Source organism: Plecotus auritus (genome assembly GCF_963455305.1).
Source record: "Plecotus auritus genome assembly, chromosome: 8".
In the NCBI taxonomy this organism is placed as follows: domain Eukaryota; kingdom Metazoa; phylum Chordata; class Mammalia; order Chiroptera; family Vespertilionidae; genus Plecotus; species Plecotus auritus.
The window spans coordinates 98,367,299-98,387,738 of record NC_137782.1 but is presented as its reverse complement, the minus strand read 5'-3'; the positions used below and the strand labels follow the sequence as shown (position 1 = coordinate 98,387,738).

The 20,440-nt window shown below is 59.5% G+C and overlaps 3 protein-coding genes across 8 annotated transcripts in view; 1 reads left to right on the top strand and 2 right to left on the bottom strand.

The window, feature by feature from the left end:
• ZBTB46 (zinc finger and BTB domain containing 46) overlaps positions 1–10,272 on the top strand; it is a gene marked incomplete at its 3' end in the record, with an annotated part of 38,512 nt that extends 28,240 nt beyond the window's left edge. For all 4 annotated transcript variants that reach the window (XM_080685369.1, XM_080685370.1, XM_080685371.1 and 1 more), the window contains 2 exons: positions 6,753–6,928; positions 9,901–10,272. In XM_080685369.1, coding sequence (XP_080541495.1) covers positions 6,753–6,928; positions 9,901–10,272 — 548 coding nt within the window. The remainder of the gene's footprint in view (positions 1–6,752; positions 6,929–9,900) is intronic.
• Positions 10,273–13,829: 3,557 nt separating this feature from the next.
• On the bottom strand, positions 13,830–17,188 carry SLC2A4RG (SLC2A4 regulator; the record flags this gene model as incomplete). The annotated part of the gene is given in 9 exon segments (XM_080685373.1): positions 13,830–13,941; positions 14,017–14,108; positions 14,198–14,462; positions 14,563–14,663; positions 14,742–14,923; positions 15,340–15,449; positions 16,754–16,829; positions 16,832–16,994; positions 16,996–17,188. Coding segments are annotated over 9 exon segments (1,119 nt in total). The 5' UTR covers positions 17,014–17,188.
• Positions 17,189–17,473: 285 nt separating this feature from the next.
• Positions 17,474–20,436, bottom strand: LIME1 (Lck interacting transmembrane adaptor 1). 3 transcript variants are annotated; one of them, XM_080686304.1, is made up of 6 exons: positions 19,977–20,436; positions 19,009–19,127; positions 18,799–18,856; positions 18,642–18,729; positions 18,168–18,535; positions 17,474–18,065 (listed from the first exon to the last, which is right to left on the bottom strand). In XM_080686304.1, the coding sequence occupies exons 2-6, from the start codon at positions 19,104–19,106 to the stop codon at positions 17,826–17,828; spliced, it is 852 nt and encodes a 283-aa protein (XP_080542430.1). In that variant the 5' UTR covers positions 19,107–19,127; positions 19,977–20,436; the 3' UTR covers positions 17,474–17,825. The 3 variants fall into 3 exon arrangements, with proteins under 3 accessions (XP_080542430.1, XP_080542428.1, XP_080542429.1); XM_080686302.1 differs by having other exon boundaries at positions 18,642–18,856; XM_080686303.1 differs by lacking the exon at positions 19,977–20,436 and having other exon boundaries at positions 18,642–18,856; positions 19,009–19,479.
• Between the last annotated feature and the right edge of the window lie 4 nt (positions 20,437–20,440).

Here is a 20,440-nt window from a genome sequence, read left to right as displayed (position 1 = left end):
GTGAACTTGCCTCTCACATTTATGCCATCTCAGCAGCAGCTCAAGTCCTGCCTGTTAGTCGTTATTGTTCACTGAATGGAAACCATGAAAGGCATTGTTCGTGGCTCAAAACACATCCCTGTTTGGGGAGTGGTGTTCAGGGTGCAGGAACCTTTACCTGTGTGTTGCTTTCTTGGGCCCTTAAAAGTGCCGTTCGCACCGGGGTCCCTGGCCAATTTCCTGGGAACACCCTGCAGACAAGCCAGGTGGGGCAGGTGGGGCAGGGTCCTGGTGTGGGATCCCATGTTGTCCCCACTACTGAATGCCTCCCATGGGGAGGGGGACTTGCCGAGCCTGGGTTGGGGGCGAGCGCTGGGCCTGCGCGGGGCAGCTCTGCAGTGGCCCTGGAGGGAGGGGAGGTGGAGCACTGCGGCCGCTCTGGTTCAGGTTGCCGTTTGAGGCTCGTTTCCTGTGTTTAAAGGGCTGGGGCTTCACCAGGTTCTGACAGACCCGGAATTTTAAAGTTTCTTGTTGGTTGTGAGCCCACTTTGAGAAAAAGAGCCAGCTCGACCCCGTGACGCTCGCTCTCTCAGGCCATTTCTCAAGGCCATAGGCTCACTCCGTGTCCTCGGGCAAATAAGTCAGGTGTAGAGCCCCCTGGCACCCCCTGGTGCCGGAGGGAAGCTGAGAAAAGCACCCAAATGCCCACCCACTCCGGCAAGCCCCAGGCTGCAGCATGCCTGGTGGCGCTCACCATGGGAAGGTCCAGGATGCGCCTCCGGAACTCGCTCAGCCCCACCAGCGCCTCAGCCCCACCAGCGCCGCTCCTCTCGCTCCCAGGGCTGAGCCTGGCTTCCTGTTCCCAGGACCTGACACCAGCCCAAGTCCCCTGGGGGACTAGTGACAGAGCAGCCCCTCACCCTCTGCTCAGCCTGGACACCGAGGCCAGTATAGCCAACCCCAGCCCAGAGGAGACGGCCTCTGCTGGTGACCTGCTGCGCGCCCCACCACCCCACCGGCGCCCTGCCTGTGCTTGCGGCGGGTGTGGGTCACTGCGCTCCGCTCTGCCGGCCGGGGGACAGTGAGGCCCGGCTCATGTCAACTAGGTTAGTGGCCTCTGCAGCAGCAATTGTTTCACACTCCTGGCTCCGTGCTGGACGAGTCAGTGGTTTTTATACTTCAGTGAGGATGTCCCCTCAGGAGCTCCCCCAATGGAAAGCCACCCACAGGAAGCAGCAGGGTCAGGGCCCCAGGGAGCAGTTGGGAGCTGGGTCCACGCTGGCCCGAGGCTCGGGGCCTCAGACAGGTTTTCCTGTTTCTTATGTAAAGGAAGGTTTGCTGCCCTGGTAGTGGCTCATTGGTTGGGTGTCGACTCAGGAACCAAGAAGTCCAAGGTTCGATACCTAGTCAGGGAACATGCCCTGTGGGGGGCATGCAGGAGGCAGCCAACCAATGATTCTCATCATTGATGTTTCTATCTCTCTCATCCTCTTTCTCTCTCAAAACCAATAAAAACATTTTTTTTAAAAAGGTCTGTTCGGTTCCTTTGTCTCTGTGAGGAAAAGTAAGTCTTGAAGGGGAGCTGAACCACATATTTTTGATTTTGGAATTAATGTTATTCCTCTGCAGTCCTTTCCAACCGATGGTTGGGTGGACGTGTTGGTGTTCTGTTGCCATGGAGTTTTCTTCTGAGTGCCCTTTGCTGAGAATTAATTGTAGCCTCAGATGAGTGACAGGCCCTCTGGTGGTGACGGGATGGGGTGGTGAGTAAGGGTGACAGAGGCACGTGCTCCAACAGGCTCCTCGATGTCCTTGAATCCTCACAACTGGGACCGGGTCCGTCTCTCGTGGGCCCACGCCTCTTGAGACCTGGAGCCTGGCTGAGCTTGAGCATCCTCTGGGCCTGGCTGGGTTCCCAGGCCACCTCCTGTGCAGGATGCAGGTCCTTCCTGCAGGCTGGCGGACATGCGGCTCCCATAAGCCTGGCCGGAGTCAGCCCAGGACCCGTGAGGAAACACCCAGGAAACTGGGTGCCTGCCTCCCTGCGGAGCAGATGCCGCCGTGCTCTGCTGCGCCAGGCTTGGGCAGGTATCTGGGGGTGCTGCCGGGACCTGGGACTCGCTGCCTGTGCCTGCAAAGCTTGCTCCTCAAATCCCTGCAGGCGGCGGGGGAGGCCTCCCACACCCATCTGCTGGGCAGGGGCAGCGGGCCACCAGCCTCCAGGCGACAGGATCCCGGGGATGTATGCAGGGAAACGCGCCACTCTCCACAGGGAGAGGAGCCCAATAGCTCTGACTCTGGTACTTTCTAGAAAGATCTGAGGACAAAGCCCAGTGCCCTGCCCTCGATGCGTGCCCCATGGCATTGCTCTCCAGGTGTGAAGTACATACCATGGGAGGAGAATCACCCAACAGCTTTCTAGACAGAGCGCCCTGGGTTTGCCCTTGTCCCCTTCTTTGGACGTTGGTTCTCACGTCTGCTTCCTGCGCAGGGCAGTGGCTGCGGCGTGGTGGGCTCCAGGTCCCAGGATGGAGAGAGAAGCAAGTGGCCCCGCGCCAGGTTCTAGAGCACGTTCCAGCTGCAGAGGGCGGGCTTCCAGTGAGAAGTGTGACCCCATCCGTCTGAGAGGCCGTCTTCCCCCTCCCCCCAACCCTGCTTGGGCGTGGCCCATCTGCAGGCCTCTGCCTGCCCCAGATGCTGCATCTTTACCTTCATCAGAGTCCTGACGACGACGGAGAGGCTGGCTTTTCAGAGAGGCTTACTATGTTGTTGCTAAGGCAACTGACTCGAGCGGTGTCTCCAGTAGCTAAACGATGGGTCAGTCAGTCCTTGCACCTCTGAAAAGCCTGGCTTCTCTGTAAGTGCTCCTCTGCCTTGGAATGCCACTTCTCGAGACATCCTTTTCTTGCTTGTCATGATGAGTCTCCAGCCATTTGTCCCTGTGGCAGGAGGAGCCTATGGGATGCCGGCTCTGGGCCACCCCATTATCACTCTGTTGACTGCATGGCGTGGACCTGTGGCTGCTTTTACCTGCTCACTTGGGAAACTTTTTCCTGGTCAGATGGCGTGTGGATGGGGCCGTGAGGAGACCTGAATTGTGGAGGGTCTGTCTGTGCTATTGGGCTAAAGGGCTTTGGTTCAATTTTTAAAACAGTTAAAAAATGTCAAGAGAGGTTTTATTGTACCTAGAAGAAATAGGTCTGTGCTGGATGGCAAAATAGCGAGGGGTGTAAGATACATTTTTAGTATCAGTAGCTGTTTGATTTCATTTTAATATGTAACTTTATTTTCCTTAAAACTGTACAGTCATCCAACATGTGGATTTTTCAGTGGGTTCATTTAGGTACTTCATCTGTTATTGAATTTCTCATTGAAATACTGATACTCGACTTGATTTCAAGAGGTTTTTATTTTTTAATCACCTACGGATATTTTTCCATTGATTTTTAGAAGGGAGGGAGGGGGAGAGAGAGGGAGAGAAACAATGATGTGAGAGAGAGCCATTAGTTGGTTGCCTCCTGCGTGCACCCCGACGGGGCTGGGTTAGAACCTGCACCCCTCGGTGCACAGGCTGGGGCTCTGACCACTGGGAACACCAGCCAGGGCAAGAGTGGTTTTCTTAAGTTATCAAAATGTAACACTGCTCTTTATTAGAGAATTTCAATAATGAAGAGTTAATCCTTTATTTAGGCCAACTCACTGCCACAGAGACTTGCTTCATGTGTACATTCATTTGGGGCTCCTCAGCATATTTTTCTTTGCCACAAAATGTGGATGGGTGGCCTCGCCCACATCGTGTGTGTGTTGGGGGGGGGGGAGGAATGAAGACTCCTCCACACGCTTGGGTATGTTAACTTACTAATTTCAACTGCATTTAAAATAAATAATTCAGTTTTGATCACTGTCAGTTTGGCAGCTTCATAAACTAAGGTGCCAAAGAAAACACATTAATTTATTTTAAAGAAAACTATTTCAGCTTCCAGCTTCAACTGTGACCAGCTTCCACTGGGCTTGCCCTCCCCATGCACACTTGGGGAGCCACCAGCACAGGTGGGACTTGAGGGGGTGGCTGTGAGGGACAAGCTCCTAGTAACTCACTGCAGAGTTTTCTCAAGCCTATTCTCAAATGTTGAAGCAGGAAACAGGGTGAGCCGAGAGGAGCAGTGTTTTGCACAAGAAAATGGTAATGTACACTAAGTCACAGAACCATGTGACTAACCCCACCAGGAAAAGCAGACACTGCGTTATCAGACAGGGCCTGGAAGCTACCCTTACCCACACACTCAAGGAAATGGTGAAAAACAGATGAAAAGATGGAGGACTTCAAGAGGATTGGGATCTATACAAAAGAAGGAAGTGAACATCCTGAAACTGAAAATACAATACCTGACATTGAGGATTCTTCAGATCGTTCAGTAGCAGTCTGGAGACAACACCAGATAGGGTTAGTGAGCTGGAAGACAGAGCAGTGGGAAATATCCATACCCAAAGTCAGGAGAAGAGAAAAGAATGAGAAAAACGCAAAGAGAAGCATAAGCACAGCGAGAAATTTTAATATCTGTGTGATTGGAGTTCCAGAGAAAACATGGAGCCGAAGCAGAATCAGTAGCTGAGACAGTAGCTGAGAATTTTCCAAAACTGATAAAAGACATCAATACACAGTTTTAAGAAGCATTGTATAATGAAGACCAAATAAAATAATAGCAACAGAAAAACAATATCTGGGCACATTATAGTCAAACTATTGAAAACCAAAGACAAAAAGAAAAATTGTAAAAGCAGTCAGAGAATAAAGACGTTTCTTTTCAAGGGAACAGACTGATGGCCCACTTTTTAATAGAAACTACAGAAGCTCGAGACAATGAGTAGCATCATTAAAGGGCTACAAAAAAGTTGCCAAGTTAGAATTCTATACTCAGCAAAAATGTCCTTCAGAAATCAAGGCTGAAGACATTATGGTACAAACAAACAAAAGTGAGAGAATACTTGGCCAGCTGACAAGAAGCACCAACAGCCTGTGGCCAAAGGAATGTGCCCTGGACAGAAGCACAGACTGAAGGGAGCAGTGGGACCCCAGGAGTGGCCTTGTGACCAATAGGAATGGTCCTGATGTTTAGAGCAATGTTTAGTTTCCTGTGGGGCTTTTAACCCAAGTAGGCATGTCATGCCTGACAGTCATAGCTCGAAGGTGAGGCAGGATGTGGCTACCTGACCAGGCAGGGCCCTGCTGTCCTAGGAGGCGTGTCCCTGGTACGCACTGACTGTCGTGGGTGCGGGAGACCCCAGAGCAGAGAGCTCCTGGATGGGTACGTGGTCGGGGCCCCTGGCAGACAGTCTCACTGTCTCGTCCCGGAAAACGGAGAGATCTGGTTGCTGGGTTATTTAGACACCCTTTGAGAGCTCCTGGGAGAAAATAAATGCTTCTTTAAGAAACAAATGAGAACGCTGCACTCGGGTTTCCCCCCCGGTTTACGCAGACACATTTCAGAAATGGGTTGCCAAGCAAGGACCACTGTGCACCGGGTCCCTGCTCTGCACCATCCAGCTGGCACCCTGTCCACAGCAGCCTGCCATGACCAGGGCCTAAGCAGCTGGAAGGAGCTGGGAGCCGTGGGCGCACTTCCCGGAGGTGGTGGTGCGGGGTCCCTGCCTCTGGGATGTGGTGGGTGGCTCAGGGGTGGGGGTGTGGGCTCATGGAAGCCGCCTGGTCAGTTTTCCAGCCTGCTGGCTGGCTTCCCCTCTCGGGAAGGCCCAGGGCTGTGGGTCACCTCAGCTCCCGCCCTTCCTTGCTCTCCTGGGCTGTGACTCTGTGGTATTTGTCCTCATGTCTGCCTCCCTCTCAGTGCCTCCAGGGGCAGTTGTGACCGCGGCCAGGGCCTGCCACACATGGACGTTTGCAAGGGGTCTGAAGGTGCAGCAGGAGGCCACCTTGCCCTGACTGGCTGGCCCCGTCCTCGGTGGGCTCCCGGCAGCCCCTCTGGCTACACCCAGTGCTCTTGACCCTTGATCTGTCCTCTGGGTACGGATGCCGGCTAAGGGCCTGGGAAGCCGCTCCAGACGCTAGGGATATGTGTCCACCACCGGCTCCTTGCTCAGGAGAAGAGGCAGCTGCAGGACTTGGGCTGCTGGGGGTCATCCCAGAGGAACCCAGGAGGCCTTTGGGTTTCTGGGGTACTGGGAGGACTCCCTGTGGGCTCAAAAGGGGGTTACTGTAGTGTCTGGGCTGCCCCAGCGCCCAGGGGGGCCAAGAGACCCCAGGAATGTGGGATGAGATGCATGAGGGCAGGACTGCGTCCTGGTGTGCAGCTGACCCCGGGTGGCCTGGGGGCCGCGGCATGGCTTGGTGAAGTGGGGGGTTAGCGCGGGACAAGCCTCCTCCGAGGCAGAGGCCACTCACTTCCTGCTGCGTGTGGGGCACTCGGCCTCGCGCTCGCTGTGTCCACTGGACGCCTCACAGCTGTCAACAGGCAGCACCGCCCTGGGTTGCCCGCAGGGTGGAGCGGGGGCTGGGCCCCAGGGGCCTGGCCGTGGCAATGCTGGGCCCCAGGCTGTGCTCGGGCTCCTGTGTGGATGCTGCTTCTGCTGGGGCTACGCGTGTGCCCAGCAGTGTGTTTAGACACTGACATGTCTGAGAGTGGACATGGCTGCCTTTGGCCTTCTGCTCAGCTGTCAGGCACTTGGGACACCTGTGCCTGGTGGGGGCGGGGCCTCGGGGGAGTCTGTGCAGGGCAGGCTCCAGGGCCGCTGGTGATGCCCTCTGTGCTGTCTTCCAGTCAATGAGTTCACGGTCATCAGGAAGAAGTTCAAGTGCCCGTACTGCAGCTTCTCGGCCATGCACCAGTGCATCCTCAAGCGCCACATGCGCTCCCACACAGGCGAGCGGCCCTACCCCTGCGAGATCTGTGGGAAGAAGTTCACCCGGCGCGAGCACATGAAGCGGCACACGCTGGTGAGTGGGGTTGGGGGTGGCCAGGGTCGGGTCAGGGGTCACCTTGGGATCTGCCTGGTTGGCAGGGTCGGTGGGGGGGGATGGTTTGGATCACCACAGGAAGCCCTGAAGTGGGGTCCACTCAACCCCCCATTCCCCCCACCTGGCTCTCCCCTCTGGGCCTGGGTGTAGAGGCAGGGCCACATCACACCCTCAGTTTCCTCTCCGCTTCTGGGACCCCTGCCCTTGGCCTCTGGGTCCCACTTCACTGCCCCGCGTTGTGTGCGAGCCCAGCCTTCTTTTGCCCTGTGCTGGGCCATCCCCTGTCTCTGTGCGAGCCGGCTCCCGGGTGTCAGGCGTCAGGTGTTGGTGGGTTTGCATGGCCGGACATGAAAAGGTCCTTGAAATGGAGGCAGATCCCCAGAAAGGCAGGGGCCTTTGGATGGTGAGATAAACTAGGAAGGCTGTGTGGGTCAGGCTGAGGAGCTGGACAACAAGGTGCATGCAGCATCCGAGCCCCCCTGGGATGTGCACTGCAGGGGGCACAGGGCTGCAGGGGGGATTGGCTGGGCTGCAGAGGGGCGCAGGGCTGCAGGGGGGAGCAGGGCTGCAGGGGGGATTGGCTGGGCTGCAGAGGGGCCCAGGGTTGCAGGGGGCACAGGGCTGCAGGGGGCGCAGGGCTGCAGGGGGCGCAGGGCTGCAGGGGGCACAGGGCTGCAGGGGGGATTGGCTGGGCTGCAGAGGGGTGCAGGGCTACAGGGGGCGCAGGGCTGCAGAGGGGCGCAGGGCTGCAGGGGGCACAGGGCTGCAGGGGAGATTGGCTGGGCTGCAGAGGGGCGCAGGGCTGCAGGGGGGAGCAGGGCTGCAGGGGAGACCCGGGCTGCAGGGGGGCACAGGGCTGCAGGGGCGCAGGGCTGCAGGGGGGAGCAGGGCTGCAGGGGGCACAGGGCTGCAGGGGGCACAGGGCTGCAGGGGGGATTGGCTGGGCTGCAGAGGGGCGCAGGGCTGCAGGGGGGCACAGGGCTGCAGGGGCGCAGGGCTGCAGGGGGGAGCAGGGCTGCAGGGGGGATTGGCTGGGCTGCAGAGGGGCGCAGGGCTGCAGGGTGGATTGGTTGGGCTTGGACCTGTTTGACAGGAAGTAGTGGGGGCAGCCCTGGGCTCCAGTGGAGGTGGGAAGAGGGCATTGGGGTGATGTCACAAGTTTGGGAATCTCGGGTGTGTCTAGAGTCATCTGTGGGGTACACAGGCTGGCTGACCTTCTGAGCATCAGGAGCAGAGCCACCAGGAGGTGTGGCGGGAAAAGCCATCCAGGCCAGCCTGGGGGCCATATCAAATTGTTGAGGGTGGCCCAGGTGTAACCTGACACAGGGTGGCAGTCTGGGGGGTGAGGCAGGACCCTCAGGCCTGGCTCCTGACAGAGGGACCACTGAAGTGAGCAGAGCCCACCACCTGGGCCTGCAGCTGGACTACAGGGGCTCTGGCTGACTGATACATGCCCGTGTCCCCCAGCTGGACCCACAAGCCCCAGCCAGAGAGGGTCCCAGAGTGCACGCGCCCTGGGTGGGCCCAGTCTTCCTGCTCCCCAGGTGGGTTCCAGCCTGCACCTGGAGAGGCAAGTTGGCAGCCCAGGAGCACGAGGCCCACTCAGTTCCCTGACTTTAGACCCTCCCCCACAGCATGTCTGCTTCTGCCCAGTCCAGAGGGACCCACGAGGCTCCTTTCAGACACTGCTTTCCAGAGAGAGAGCATCTCCTGTCCAAAAAGAAGCGTATCTTGTTGTTTGTTACACTAACAAGTGCTGGAAAGCTGTAACATGGGTTGCTATATATTTTTTTCAGTCATCCACTAAATTAATTTCTAAATAATCCACTGGAAGTGCAGTTGTGGGCTGCATTGCAATGACACAGGTTATAACATAGGAATTTCTTCATAGTTATATAAGAAGCTGGAAAAATCATTTACAACGAAACCCTGGATGTGCGGAAATCAAATTTAATTATCTTAATTGAATGAAAGCTCATATAATTTGGTGGAAAAGGTTAGAAGGAGCCAGTGACCTGAGAACATACATCATATTGATCCAAGGAAACTAATGCGTACCACCTGCAGGAGCTGTTGGGGCGGAGCCCCAGGAGGAGCTGCTGAGGGAGCCGCGTGTCTGACCTGGGAGGCCGTGATGAGAGGCGTGGTTGAGCCATTGCTGGGGTTTCACTGGGCACACGCGGGGAGCTTCACATTCTGTTTCCAGTTACAGCTGCATTCCATATCATTTTGTTAGTTTCAGGTGTATAGCACAGTGGGTAGTCCAGCTTACACTTTACAGGGGGGTGCAGTACCCACCTGGTACCTTAATAGTTGGGGCAGCTACGTCTTTTCTTTAGCAAAACCACATTCGCGGTTCGGTAACCATCCATCCCACTGGAGGGTCAGGACCCACATTGCCCGCTCCCCTTGGCATTTCATCAGGTTTGTGGCTGGGCTTCAGGGAGGGTCAAAAATCCCTGAAAAGGTCCTTTAAATTCGAGGGCTGTCTTCCTCTGAGGAGGGACCCGCATCTTCCCCTTTAATTTCTCCAGGTTTTGTTCTTTTGTTGGGGGAGGGTTGAGGAAGCCCTGGATTTAAAGTGTGTCAAACAAACAAAAAGACCCAGGAGGGTCCTGGAGAGCCCCTTGCTAGGGCAGGAGCTGTGGGGGCAGCACCTGGCTCCAGGGCCTGACTGGCTTCCCCGAGGGTGGCCCCCAGCCCCGATCCCAACCTCATGCTGCTCAAGTGTGAGCAGCACACGTTAACGTGGCAGAACTCAGGGTTTGGGGTTTGTGGATGGGCGTGGCAGGACAGCGGGGCCACTGGGGAGGGCAGCCGAGGAGCACCCAGGACAGTGGCCATCCCGTGTGGTGCTGGCGAGTAGAGAGGAAGGACATAGCCCTGCTAACCCTTTGCCAACAGGACACCATTGGCTCCGACCGCCACTCACTGACCGCCTGTCCCCACAGGTGCACAGCAAGGACAAGAAGTACGTGTGCAAGCTGTGCAGCCGGGTGTTTATGTCGGCCGCCAGTGTGGGCATCAAGCACGGCTCGCGGCGCCACGGCGTGTGTGCCGACTGTGCGGGCCGCGGCGCGGCCGGGCCGCTGGATGGTGTTGGGGCCGCAGGCTCCCCTGAGCTATTCTCCAGTGACGGACCCTACCTGGAGGACCCCGACGACCCTCGCGGGGATGGTGAGGAGGAGCTGGGTGAGGACGAGGACGATGGCCTGGTCCACGAGGATGCACTGCTGGGGGAGGACAAAGAAGACGAGGACTCGCCTCGGGGGCCTCGCAGCCCCTTGGGGTCGGCTGGCAAGGACTTTGCCTGGATCTCCTAGGCCCTGGGCCGGGCACCAGGGTGGTGGCTGTGCCACCCCTCCACCTGTGTGTGCATGCTTAGGGGTCTCCCTCGCCGGGGAGGGCCATCTGAGCCCCGCAGCCCCTCCTCCCGGCCCCTTGGTTCTGCTCCTGCCCCTAGACATACCCGAGGGCCAGCCCTGTGGTCTCAGGAGCAGGTGTGGCCTCCGCCACAGGGGCTCTGGGATCAAACACGAAGTTGGTGGGGTACAGGGAGGTTTCCCACCCGTCATCTTTGGGGTCAGAGAGTCCCCACAGGTGCGTGTGGGAGACGCGTCAAGGGGCCTGGCCTTGGGCACATGATGGCATAGTGGCCAGGTCAGGTCAGCACTGCTTGGGTGTTGGTGTGGCCCCGAGGTCACAGATCCGAGAGATGAGGAGCTCTGCACCCACCCCACGGTCCCCAGCACTGCAGCCCTCCTCTCCTCCGCAGCCCCGCAGCCCGCTCGCTGCCTGCAGCCCTTGCTCTGGAGGCTCCGTTGCCCGGATGCCTGCAGAGCCAGGCCATGTGCAGAAGCCCCGGCCCTGGCCTCTGGGCTTTGGTGCTCAACACAAAGCAGCTGCAGCAGCCCCGCTGGACTGAGGGCTCCCAGGTGCTAACTGCTGGTGGGCGGGTGGCTGGGCCCATGGGGTCCCACTCTGTTCCATGTGCACTTCTTTGGGGAGCCCGCGCGGCCTTGTCCCCTGGCTCTCTCCATGCCTGCTGCCCCACCGGGGAACTAGCCTTTGCTGCTGCTAACACTGGAGGCGGCGTCCTGCCTGCCACGCACTGTCATGCCCCCGAATGGCTAACCAAGCTGAGATGGGCACATGCAGCGGCTGTTTGGCTTTATCCCTTGCACCTGGCTGAGCAGCTGTCTCTCCTTTAGCGTGTGGCCAGGCCCTCGTGCTGCCTTTCGGCGCTCACAGCCTGCTCTCCTCTTTGTTCCGAGCAAAAAGCAAAGCTCCACCTCGCGCACAGCCTGTTGGCCAGGACCCTGCCTGGCTGAGGGCAGACCCTCCTCTTCCTCGTCAAGGCTGTTCTGGCACCTGTTACTCAGACCTCCCGCCTCTCACCGCCTCGCTCAGGCACAGCATGCGCCCCTGCAAGGGCTCAAGGGTGCCATAGAGAGCCGTGGTTTTTCCTCTGCCCACAGACTCTGAGCCCAATGGCTTTTACCAAGTTTCTTAATTGCGTCACATCTATTCTTCCCGGTGGAAACCGCCACACGTCCTCACGTAGGTTCCAGTGGCCCCAGAGGTTTCCCTGCTGGGGTTGGGGGACCCGCCCTGGCCCAAGTGGGTGTGTGGGACATGGTGCTGTCCTTGAAGTCCTGCCCCACGGGAGAAGTCGTGCTTTTGCTTTTACTTATTTATTTTTTTAAATGAAATCAGCCGCCATTCCATCCATTAGCAGAGGACGCTCTGGAAGGGGCTGCTGCCCAGCTGCCTGCACCCACTTCCCTCAGCTGCAGACCCTGTGAGCCCCTGACACTGTGTCCTTAAGAGAAAGGGCCAAGGTTGTCCCAAACAGGCAAGCCCTCCCCGTTGCCCACTCTTCCTGCGGAGGGTGGGCCAGGTCGTGCGGGGGCTTCTGGGCATGCTCCCTGCCTGTCACCAGTGAGGCCCAGCCGAGCCCCCACTGGGCTCTCAGAACTTGTACTTCCCCCCACTTTCTAGCCCTTTTTCTAAACAGACCTACTTTCTTATAAAACACGTTTTGAAACCAGACCTTTGCAGCCGACAGGTGTCTCTGGGTTCTGTACTGGTCCCACCTCTCAGGCCACCCTGCCCATGTCCTGGCCGCCTCCACACTCAGGACACCTTGCTCTTTCTGACCTGCTCACTGCCCCTGCTGACCTTTTGGGGGTTCATTGTCCGTGCCACAGGGGTATTTTCTTCCTTAACACCCACACTGTACTGGAAAACCGAGGGCCACGCATCCTGCCCCCAGGCCCCAGGCCCGCTGTGCAGGCTTAGCAGCAACAGGATGGAGACAGGCATACCACCTCTCAGGAGGGAAAGTGTGTGTCATGAAGGGTTATTTTATGTGACTGATCTTTTTTTTTTTTTAAATCAATGTTTAAGCTAATAAATATTTTTTTTTATGAAGAGGAAAAACTGTGTAGATTACATTTCACATTTTGTACTTTTTCATTTGTGTATTTTGGTGTTGGTAACACCGAAGTGGAAAACACAGCCCACTGGGTGGTCTGTTGGGGTGACGGGGAACCCACCGACTTTTGTATTAAGCTCTGGATCCTGACCAGGGTGTTCCTTTGGACTCTGGGTTTTGGGAAACAGTCACAACACTGCCAGGACTCAATAGGGACCTCGACTCAAAAGACACAGCTCCTGCTTCCAACTTTGCACATCTCTTTTTATAAAAAAAAAAAAAATGCAAAAACTGGAACTTTTTGCAATGTGATGAAAGATAATCTTACTTTCCCTCATTTTGTGACACGTGCAACTCTAAAGCCATATTTAATGGTGGTTGTTTATTTTTTAGAACCTGCGTTGTTTTGTACACAGCCCTTTTAGAGCTCCTTGTAGGGAGGGTGCCGTGTGTGTGCTTTTCTTAAATATTTATTTTTTCAACATGCTTTCAACCTGTCAACAAAAACAAAACAGACAAAAAAAGGGGGCCGTGTTTGAAGACTGTTGATTTTTTCTGGGGATAATCTATATTATACTGACTTTATATTATTATAAACCTGTGTTGGCATTGGAGATGGTGAGCATTTGGGGGAGGTTTTGTAATCGGTTGGGGGAATCCAGAGCTGCTGTCCGCTTCTCTGTCGCCTTGGACAGGCAGACAGGCCCTCTCCAGCGGGTTTGCGAGTTCTTGTCTGCCTGGGCTCTGGCTGCCTGAGGGTTCCTTTCTGTGATGGGATTAGCTTGGACAGTCTTACAAAGCGATCACTCAATAAACTGGGAAATTGCTGCTCAAGCAGATGCCTTGTGTGTGTTTCAGACTGGTCCCCTCCCACAGCCTTGCACTGAGTGGAGGTGGCCAGCTGCCCACTCACCAACCATGCCTGTGGCAGGGTCCCAGACCCATGTCGCTCCCCTCTCCCAGGAGGCAGGCACGGCTTCTGGAAAAACCACCAAATCTTTAATTTTTCTCCTCGCCTGGCACTGCCCAGGCACAAGACACCTGAGCTTCAAAAACATGGTATAAATGTCAGCCCCTGGGCCCTTGAACCATCAGGATAAGTGCGACGGGGGAGACCCCCCACAAAGTACATCCAGGTCTGGCTCCCACGTGGCCTCAAACCTGGGCCTATGAGCACCCTTGACAAGTTCATGGACAGACAGGGAGGATGGCCACCCCAGGGACCTGTGTGGCTTTAGTATAAAAGGCTGGCTCCTTCAGAGGCACTTTGAGTGGTGGGACCTCCCCCACCTCTGGGGGTCCAGGGTCACTGACCTTGTGGTTAGGAGAGGCCCTGGGTAGGGGTGGGGTGCAGCGTGTTTTCTCCTGTAAGAACCCTGGTGGGCGGGCGCAGGGCTCAGCTGTGCCCCAGTCCCGGGGGCTGCGACCTAGTGGCTGAGCCCCTCAGTCCAGGAAGCGCTGGCAGGCCTTCTTCCAGCGGCAGGCAGTGCACCACAGGTGCCGGTGCTCCGTGCCGTACACCTTCCGGCACTTCTTGGCATCACCTCGGGTCTTCCTAGGGGAACACACAGGGAGCATGGAGTGCCATTGGGCCGGGACCCTCCCCACCTGCCCCTCAACCCACACGCACCTCAGATTGGCACTAAGCTTAGAGGGCAGGGCTGGCATGCAGGCCCTGACTGTGCTGGGCTGTGGCTGCAGCTGGCGGGGTGCCAGGCAGCCCTACAAGGAGACAGAGCTGTGGTCTTGCTCCCGTCAAGCGCACCCCTGGGACCCAACCCCAGCTGATGCCTGTGAGTGACCTCACCCACCTGGTAGGAGTGGTCACTGTGGCACACCTGGGGAGGTGCCGCAGGACTCAGCACCTGGGGTAGGGGCAAGGCCAATGGGTGCAGCAGGCTGGGCAAGGCTGGGGGCTCCGGCAGCTCTAGGTGAGGTAAGGTGGGCAGCAGGGAGGCTGTGGGGGACATTGGGGTCAGGGTGGACAGCCCATCGGTCAGCACCTCCAGACCAATGTCCAGCTCCGTATAGTAAAAGTCCTCCTCACCATCACTCTGCTCTGGCTCTGCCTGCCGCCTGCTGGGGACATAGCAGGTGGGAGCTGAAGCACTGGCCCACTTGGCCTGGCCCACCCCCAACCTGCCTGGCCCACCCCAACCTGCCTGCCCCACCGCACCCCAGGTGCGCCAGGCGGATGTGTCTCTGCATCCCGGAGGCTGTGCTCAGCACCTTCCCACAGCACTTCCACAGGCATTGGAACAGGACCTGCCCCGAGCTCTGGGCGACAAGGGCTGGTGGTCAGGCTCGCCATCCATGTGTCCATCCCACCCTGAGCAGATTCCCCCACCCCCTTACCTTCCTCTTCCGAGGGACAGGCTCCCCAAACAGGAAAGCTGCCTCTGGGGGCAGTGAGGGTGATGGGGAGGATGGAGAGGACTGCTGGCTGGCTGGGTCCCAGCCCCAGTCCCCCCTGCTGCTGCTGCTGTAACTGCCTGGTGGCTGCCCCAGGGTCTGGGGCCAGGGCTCCAAGCAGGCGTCTGCAGGGACACGCCAGGCCAGTGTCAGGACTTGAGCGTGTTCATGCCGCTCTGCAGACTGCTGCTGTGAGTCCCTTAACTCTGAGTGTTGCCTAGTCACCTATTCACAGGGAAGTTAGGTGGGCACGCAGCCTCTTGGAGGAGGCAGTGGCCAGGAGGAACTGGCCACAGCAGCCTGGGGACTAATCTCCCTGGAACAGGAAAGGATCAATGAAAAGATGCATGGCCAGTGAGTAGAGATGCCTGCAGACCTGGGGTACTGGGGCTTAGACCTCAGTGAGGGCACTGGGGGTCCTGACGTCCATGTGTTTAGAAGGCAGTATTGCAACCGAGGGGGCTCTGCTTGCCCCCTCGTCCTGGAGGAACAGTGGCCTGGGCCCTGCCCCCATTCCATGCTATGCAGGCCTCTGTCTCACCTGTGCTTAAGGCTGCAGCAGGGGGCCTCAGCAGGAGGGGGCTGGTGGACAGGCTTGTGAGGGCTGCGGCAGTCATGACCTCATCCAGCCGGACCTTTCCTTGGGGGGCTCTGGAGGAGAATGGAGTGGGGGGCTGGTGGGGCCCAGAAGTACTCCAGACCCCTCTGTGGGCCAGGCACCATGTGCAGGCCTGGCATGTGTGTGTGCACACCAGGCCCCTTCGCTTCAGGCTCCCCAGGTGCTGGCTGGGCGGCAGGCCCAGCTCCACCCTCAGGTCGGGTTGCAGAGCCCAGATCTCCAGGAACCACCAGGAACAAACAGGGCCTGGACTGGGGTCTCCCTGAAGCCTGAGTCACTCACACCTGGGCTATGTTCCACAGTGTCTCCTTCACTGGTGCTGGACAGGGGTCTGAGGCCACACCAGGGCACAAGAGGCCCAGTCCTCCCCCAATCACACATTAACCAGGGTTGTGCAACAGGAACAGTGGGCCAGGAGCCAGGCCTGGGGGCAGGGTGGGGGTTGTGTGGAGTAGCCAGCAGTCAACAACAACCAGGGGAAATGTTCCAAGCACAAGCGAATCCCCAAGCCCCAGCAGGGCTGGGCCAGAGCCCGCCCAGGGCTGCACAGCCAGCCCAGGTGTCCAGTACCCAAGAGGGTTTCACGGCAGCGCTGGGGAGATGGCGGCCAGAGACCCTGATCCCTGGGCGGTCAGCCTCGCGGCCCGTAGCCTCTACTGCAGAGACTGACAGCGGCCCTCCCGGCTGAGCTAAGGCCCTAGAGTGTGCGGGGGGGGGGGGGGGGGGGGGAGGGGGGGGGGCGGACAAGGGACACTAACACACCAACCATTTCTGCTCCTCTACCAGGGCTGGAGAGCTGGGGAGTAGTGAGGGACCCTGACCTGCTCGCCACCTAGGACCCCGTGTGGATGTCGGGGAAGGCACATGCCCACGCCCCACCCACCACCCTGCACACCAGCGCGCACGTGTGCGCACGCCCACTTCGGCGTGGCGCGCGTCTCACCTGAGCGCTGGCACCAGGATGTGTGCCGAAGGCGTCGGGGATCCCGCTGCCGCCCACGTCCCGGGAGCCCGCGGCTCTGGCTCCTGCGGAGGCGCGAACTCGAAGCCCGCCAAGCCGCCGCCCACGGCAGGGCCCTGCGGACCAGGAGTGTTCAGCAGAGGCAGCGGGCCCGGGGACCCCAGCCCCCACCCGGATCCGCCCGTTACCCCCAAACCGGCTGCGGCCGGCGAGCCCCGCCCCCGGCCCGGCGGGAAGTGGGCCCGGCGGCCCGGCCCCGCGAACCCACGAACACACACAGGCCGCCGCCCCGCCTCCGGGGGCCCGAAGTTTATGCAACCCCGACGCCATCTTTGCGCCGAGCGCACTCTGGCGCCGGTCCCCGGCGCCCGGTACCTGCGGCGGCGCGGGCACAGACACGGGCGCGGCCGCGGGTTCCGAACCGGCGGTGCGGGGAGGAGGGTGCCCGCAGCCCGGGCCGGCCGGCCGGGCGCCGAGGCTGCAGCGGCGAGGGTGGACGCTCGGGACGCGGCCCCGGGCCGGGCCGGGCACCGGGCCGCCGTCCCCCACCCCGGATCGGCAGCCGCCCGCGTCGCTCGGCCCCCAAGCGGCGGCAGGCCCCGCCCCCTCGCATCCCGGCCCCGGCGCGCGCTCATTGGGCCGCGCTCAGTATCAACATTCCGAGGGGGACAGTGCTCTGGGCCGACCGCGATCCCATTGGCCTGCGCTCTGAAACCACGCTCCCTCAGGGCCCCGCGGCGGGCCCGCAGCTCCCGCGCTGGCCAGGAGAGGGGGCCCACCCGTCCGCTCTTTGGCCTCGGTGGAGCCGCGGAGGGCCGGCTTCCTTGTGGGGTGCCCGAGCGCAGAGCTGCCAGATCCGGAAAGGGGCCACGTCTCTTTGGCTGGGTTCCCTAGAACCGGTTACTCTAACGCACGACTGCCCACCTCTCCCACCCCTATGTAGTAACCCCTGGGCTGGGTGACCCTAGCCCTCCCTCAGTGTCCAAGTCCGACCTTGGGGCAGCCACTCTGCCGGCCGGCTACACCCCTCTCTAGAACCAACCTGGCCTGGGGACATCACCCCTAATCTGATCTCTCTCCCCACAGTTTTGCGGGCCAGGATGACTGGGCCCAGGCACCCCAGGAGGGAGGGAGCCTGTCCCTGAGGTAAGGGGATGCTTTTTACTCCTTCCAAACAATCCTCCCGGGCCTTGAAGAAGAGCAGGCTGTGAGACTTCTGGCGTTCATCCTCCCTGCGCTGGGCATTTATTAAGACTCTGGCAGGAGAGGCCAGGGCAGCCAGGACCCCAGACACTCAGGCTGCCCTCTGTGGGGGACTGTAAGGGAAGAGGGATGCTGGATGAAGGAACATCTGTCCTTGGATGCTAGGGCAGGGAGGGGTTGGAGACCCCTGCGTAGCTGAGCCCCACAGGCTGAGGCAGGCTGAGGCGGGAGAAGCAAGAGGCCTTCATGTCTGATCTGTTAGGTAGAGCTGGGGGCTGCCGGCTCGAGCCCCCATCTCCTGGATGCTCTCATACACGTTTTCTAGGTCGCTGTGGGTACTCAGGCGCCTGAGTGGGAGGGCCTCGTAATCCAGGTTCCTCCCCAGAGTCAGAATTGCTGCCCTGCCTTTGGGGTCCGGCTGGTCTAGGGCAGATCGCGGGTCCCTCCTTTTAGGTTTGCTGACCCTGGAGTATAGGGTATCCACCTGGAGGGAGGGAGCCCACGCAGGGACGGGTTAGCATCATCGACGCTGGCAAGGATCTGCCCAGCCCACCCACTGCACCCCACCCGACCACCTCCACTTTACCTGAGTGGCTGGGGTCCCCTGGGCCTTCCTCTGGTCCAGGCCTTGGGGACCCCGACCTGTTCCCTTGAGCTTGTGGATACAAGCATACTCAGCCACCACCGGTCTGGCCTCAGGCCCATCTCTGGCACAGCTGCTGGTCAGCCCTGCTCCTGCCCACACCACAGGGCTGGCTGCCAGGCTGGCCCTGGGGATAGCTGCCAGCCCCACATTGGAATAGGTGGCCTCAGGGCCCGTGGAGGGCTGGGCAGCAGCAGTAGGTGAGGTCTGGGGCAGTTCCTGGTGTGAGAAGGCGGCTGGGGGCCTGGTGGTGTCTCTGGACACCTCCAGACATTGTGGGTGCAGGAGATCCATGCTGGCAGGCCGAGGGGCTGGGAGTGGGGTCAGGGCAGAGGTCAGTTGGGGTAGAGAGGTAGGGTCTAATCCCAGCAGGTTAGAGGGTGTGGTACAGCAAGCCCCACCCTCCCTTGGGCTCACCTGTGCGGTGGAGCGGCCCCTGGTGCAGCTCATGCAGTCTGGTGTCTGACTTGCTGAGGATGCAGAGGGGGGGCCGTCTCAGCAGTGACTGGGGGCAAGGAAGGCAGGTCAGTCCCCGCTGGCCCCGACCTGGCCCCAGGGACAGCCTGGCACTCACCATTTCCACTGGCATCATGGTACCCTGCAGCCCAGCTGGCTGCCTCTGAGCCTGCTTCCTGGGGGCAAGAGGATCATCAGGCCAGGGAAACACAGATGAGGGGCAGGGGCATCAGCCTCTGGTGAAGGGGGACCTGCCTGGAGCCCCGCCCCCTCTGGCCACAGTGCTGAAACAGGCTCCACATGGAACCCAGGAAAGGGAGGGACATACCTGTGGCAGGCTGTGCACAGCACCCACAGCCAGAGGAGCAGGGTGAGGCACCCTAGGACCCAAAGGGCAGGAGGGGCTGAGGGCACCAGTGGCCCCATCTTATGTAGCCCTGGACTGACCTGAGGGCAGAAGACAGGGGTCCTGGGAGCTGGCCGAAGGACTGGGCACCCACCTGCCACCCCGCCTCGCCTCACAGTGCTGGCGGTCTCCCACCCTGGGAGCTCTGACTCAGCACACAGGAAACCCAAGGCTCAGCAGCCCCTCCCTCCTATAGAGGCCGAGAGGATGCAGCCTCAGCGCCCACCTTCCTTTCCCGCCTCTGGTTGCGGGCTCCTGGCCAGTGTGAGAATGTGTGCTCTTTCTGGCCCTCATGTGTGCCCAAGCCAGCGAAGATAACCCACATGACCACAGACCATGGCCAGAGAGGACCTGGCCAAGGCCCCACCGTGGTCACTACAGCCCAAACCTGAGACCTGGGGACGCCATTGAGGTCACACGCATGAGCCTTCAAGCCACAGGCCACACTCACCTGCAGCCCTGCCCTGCCCAGGTAAGGCCCTGTCTGAGGTGATGCCTTAGTCATTCACCTCAGCTTGGCCCCCTGAGGGGCTGGAAAGGTGGGGGTCAGCTGACAGAAAGGGGCTGCTTTGGGCACTGGGTACCCTCCCCCCACCTCTCCCTGGCTCTCCACCCCACCTCCTCCATTCCTGCTGTTGGACCTGTCTCCTTCCTTGGGCTTTAGCAGGGCTGCAGGGGATGGGGTTCACTCTACAATTAGCAAAGCCTAGCACAGATATAGGGGTTGGGGCTGAGTCTGCCCAGACCCAGGGAGTGGGCTTCCCACGCAGGAGGTCCCAGTGCCGTGACCTGGTAGAGCCTAGTCCTCCCAGACCCCAAGTGCTCCCAGGAGGGCACGCAGCAACAGGCCTGGAGAGTTGGCCAGGCTGGAGTTCAGAAGAAGCACTTACCAGGGCCACGGGTGCAGGGCCCTCCTCAGCCGTCTAGGCAGGCCAGCGGCTCCCAGGAGCAGTGGTGCCTGTGTGCAGCTCCCCCACTTCCTGCCTCTGTGTCTGATTTCGTCTCAACCCCCTACAGCAGCAGCCGCCACCACCGCAGCCTCACCCAACTGCTGCGCCCCGGCTAGGGTCTAGATGACATTCAGTGGGTGTGTGCTTCGAGCTGCCATGGTTTGAGCCTACCTCTCTGTCTCTACCCACGAAGAGGTGGGCACACACTGGGAGGAGACAGGCCACCAAGCACCGGGGGTAAATCCAGGCTCTCAAACCCACCCACCAGGCCCTCCTGCCCCATTAGCAGTATTCCTGAGGGCCTGAGGTGGACAGCCCCTCCCACCACGTTCCACTGTTTGTGTGTTGGGTAACATGGGGACCCCCCCTGGGAGACCAGGGAAGATGACAGTCCCCCTGGGCCC

What these genes read in the sequence shown, in the direction of transcription:
- LIME1 (XM_080686302.1), bottom strand. Translation starts at nt 19,106, where the DNA reads ATGGGGCCACTGGTGCCCTCAGCCCCTCCTGCCCTTTGGGTCCTAGGG. An exon ending in GGGGCCGCTCCACCGCACAG is followed by an intron (nt 18,536 to 18,641) that starts GTGAGCCCAAGG and finishes CCCCACTCCCAG; the next exon opens with CCCCTCGGCCTGCCAGCATG. An exon ending in AGGGGACCCCAGCCACTCAG is followed by an intron (nt 18,066 to 18,167) that starts GTAAAGTGGAGG and finishes CCCTCCCTCCAG; the next exon opens with GTGGATACCCTATACTCCAG.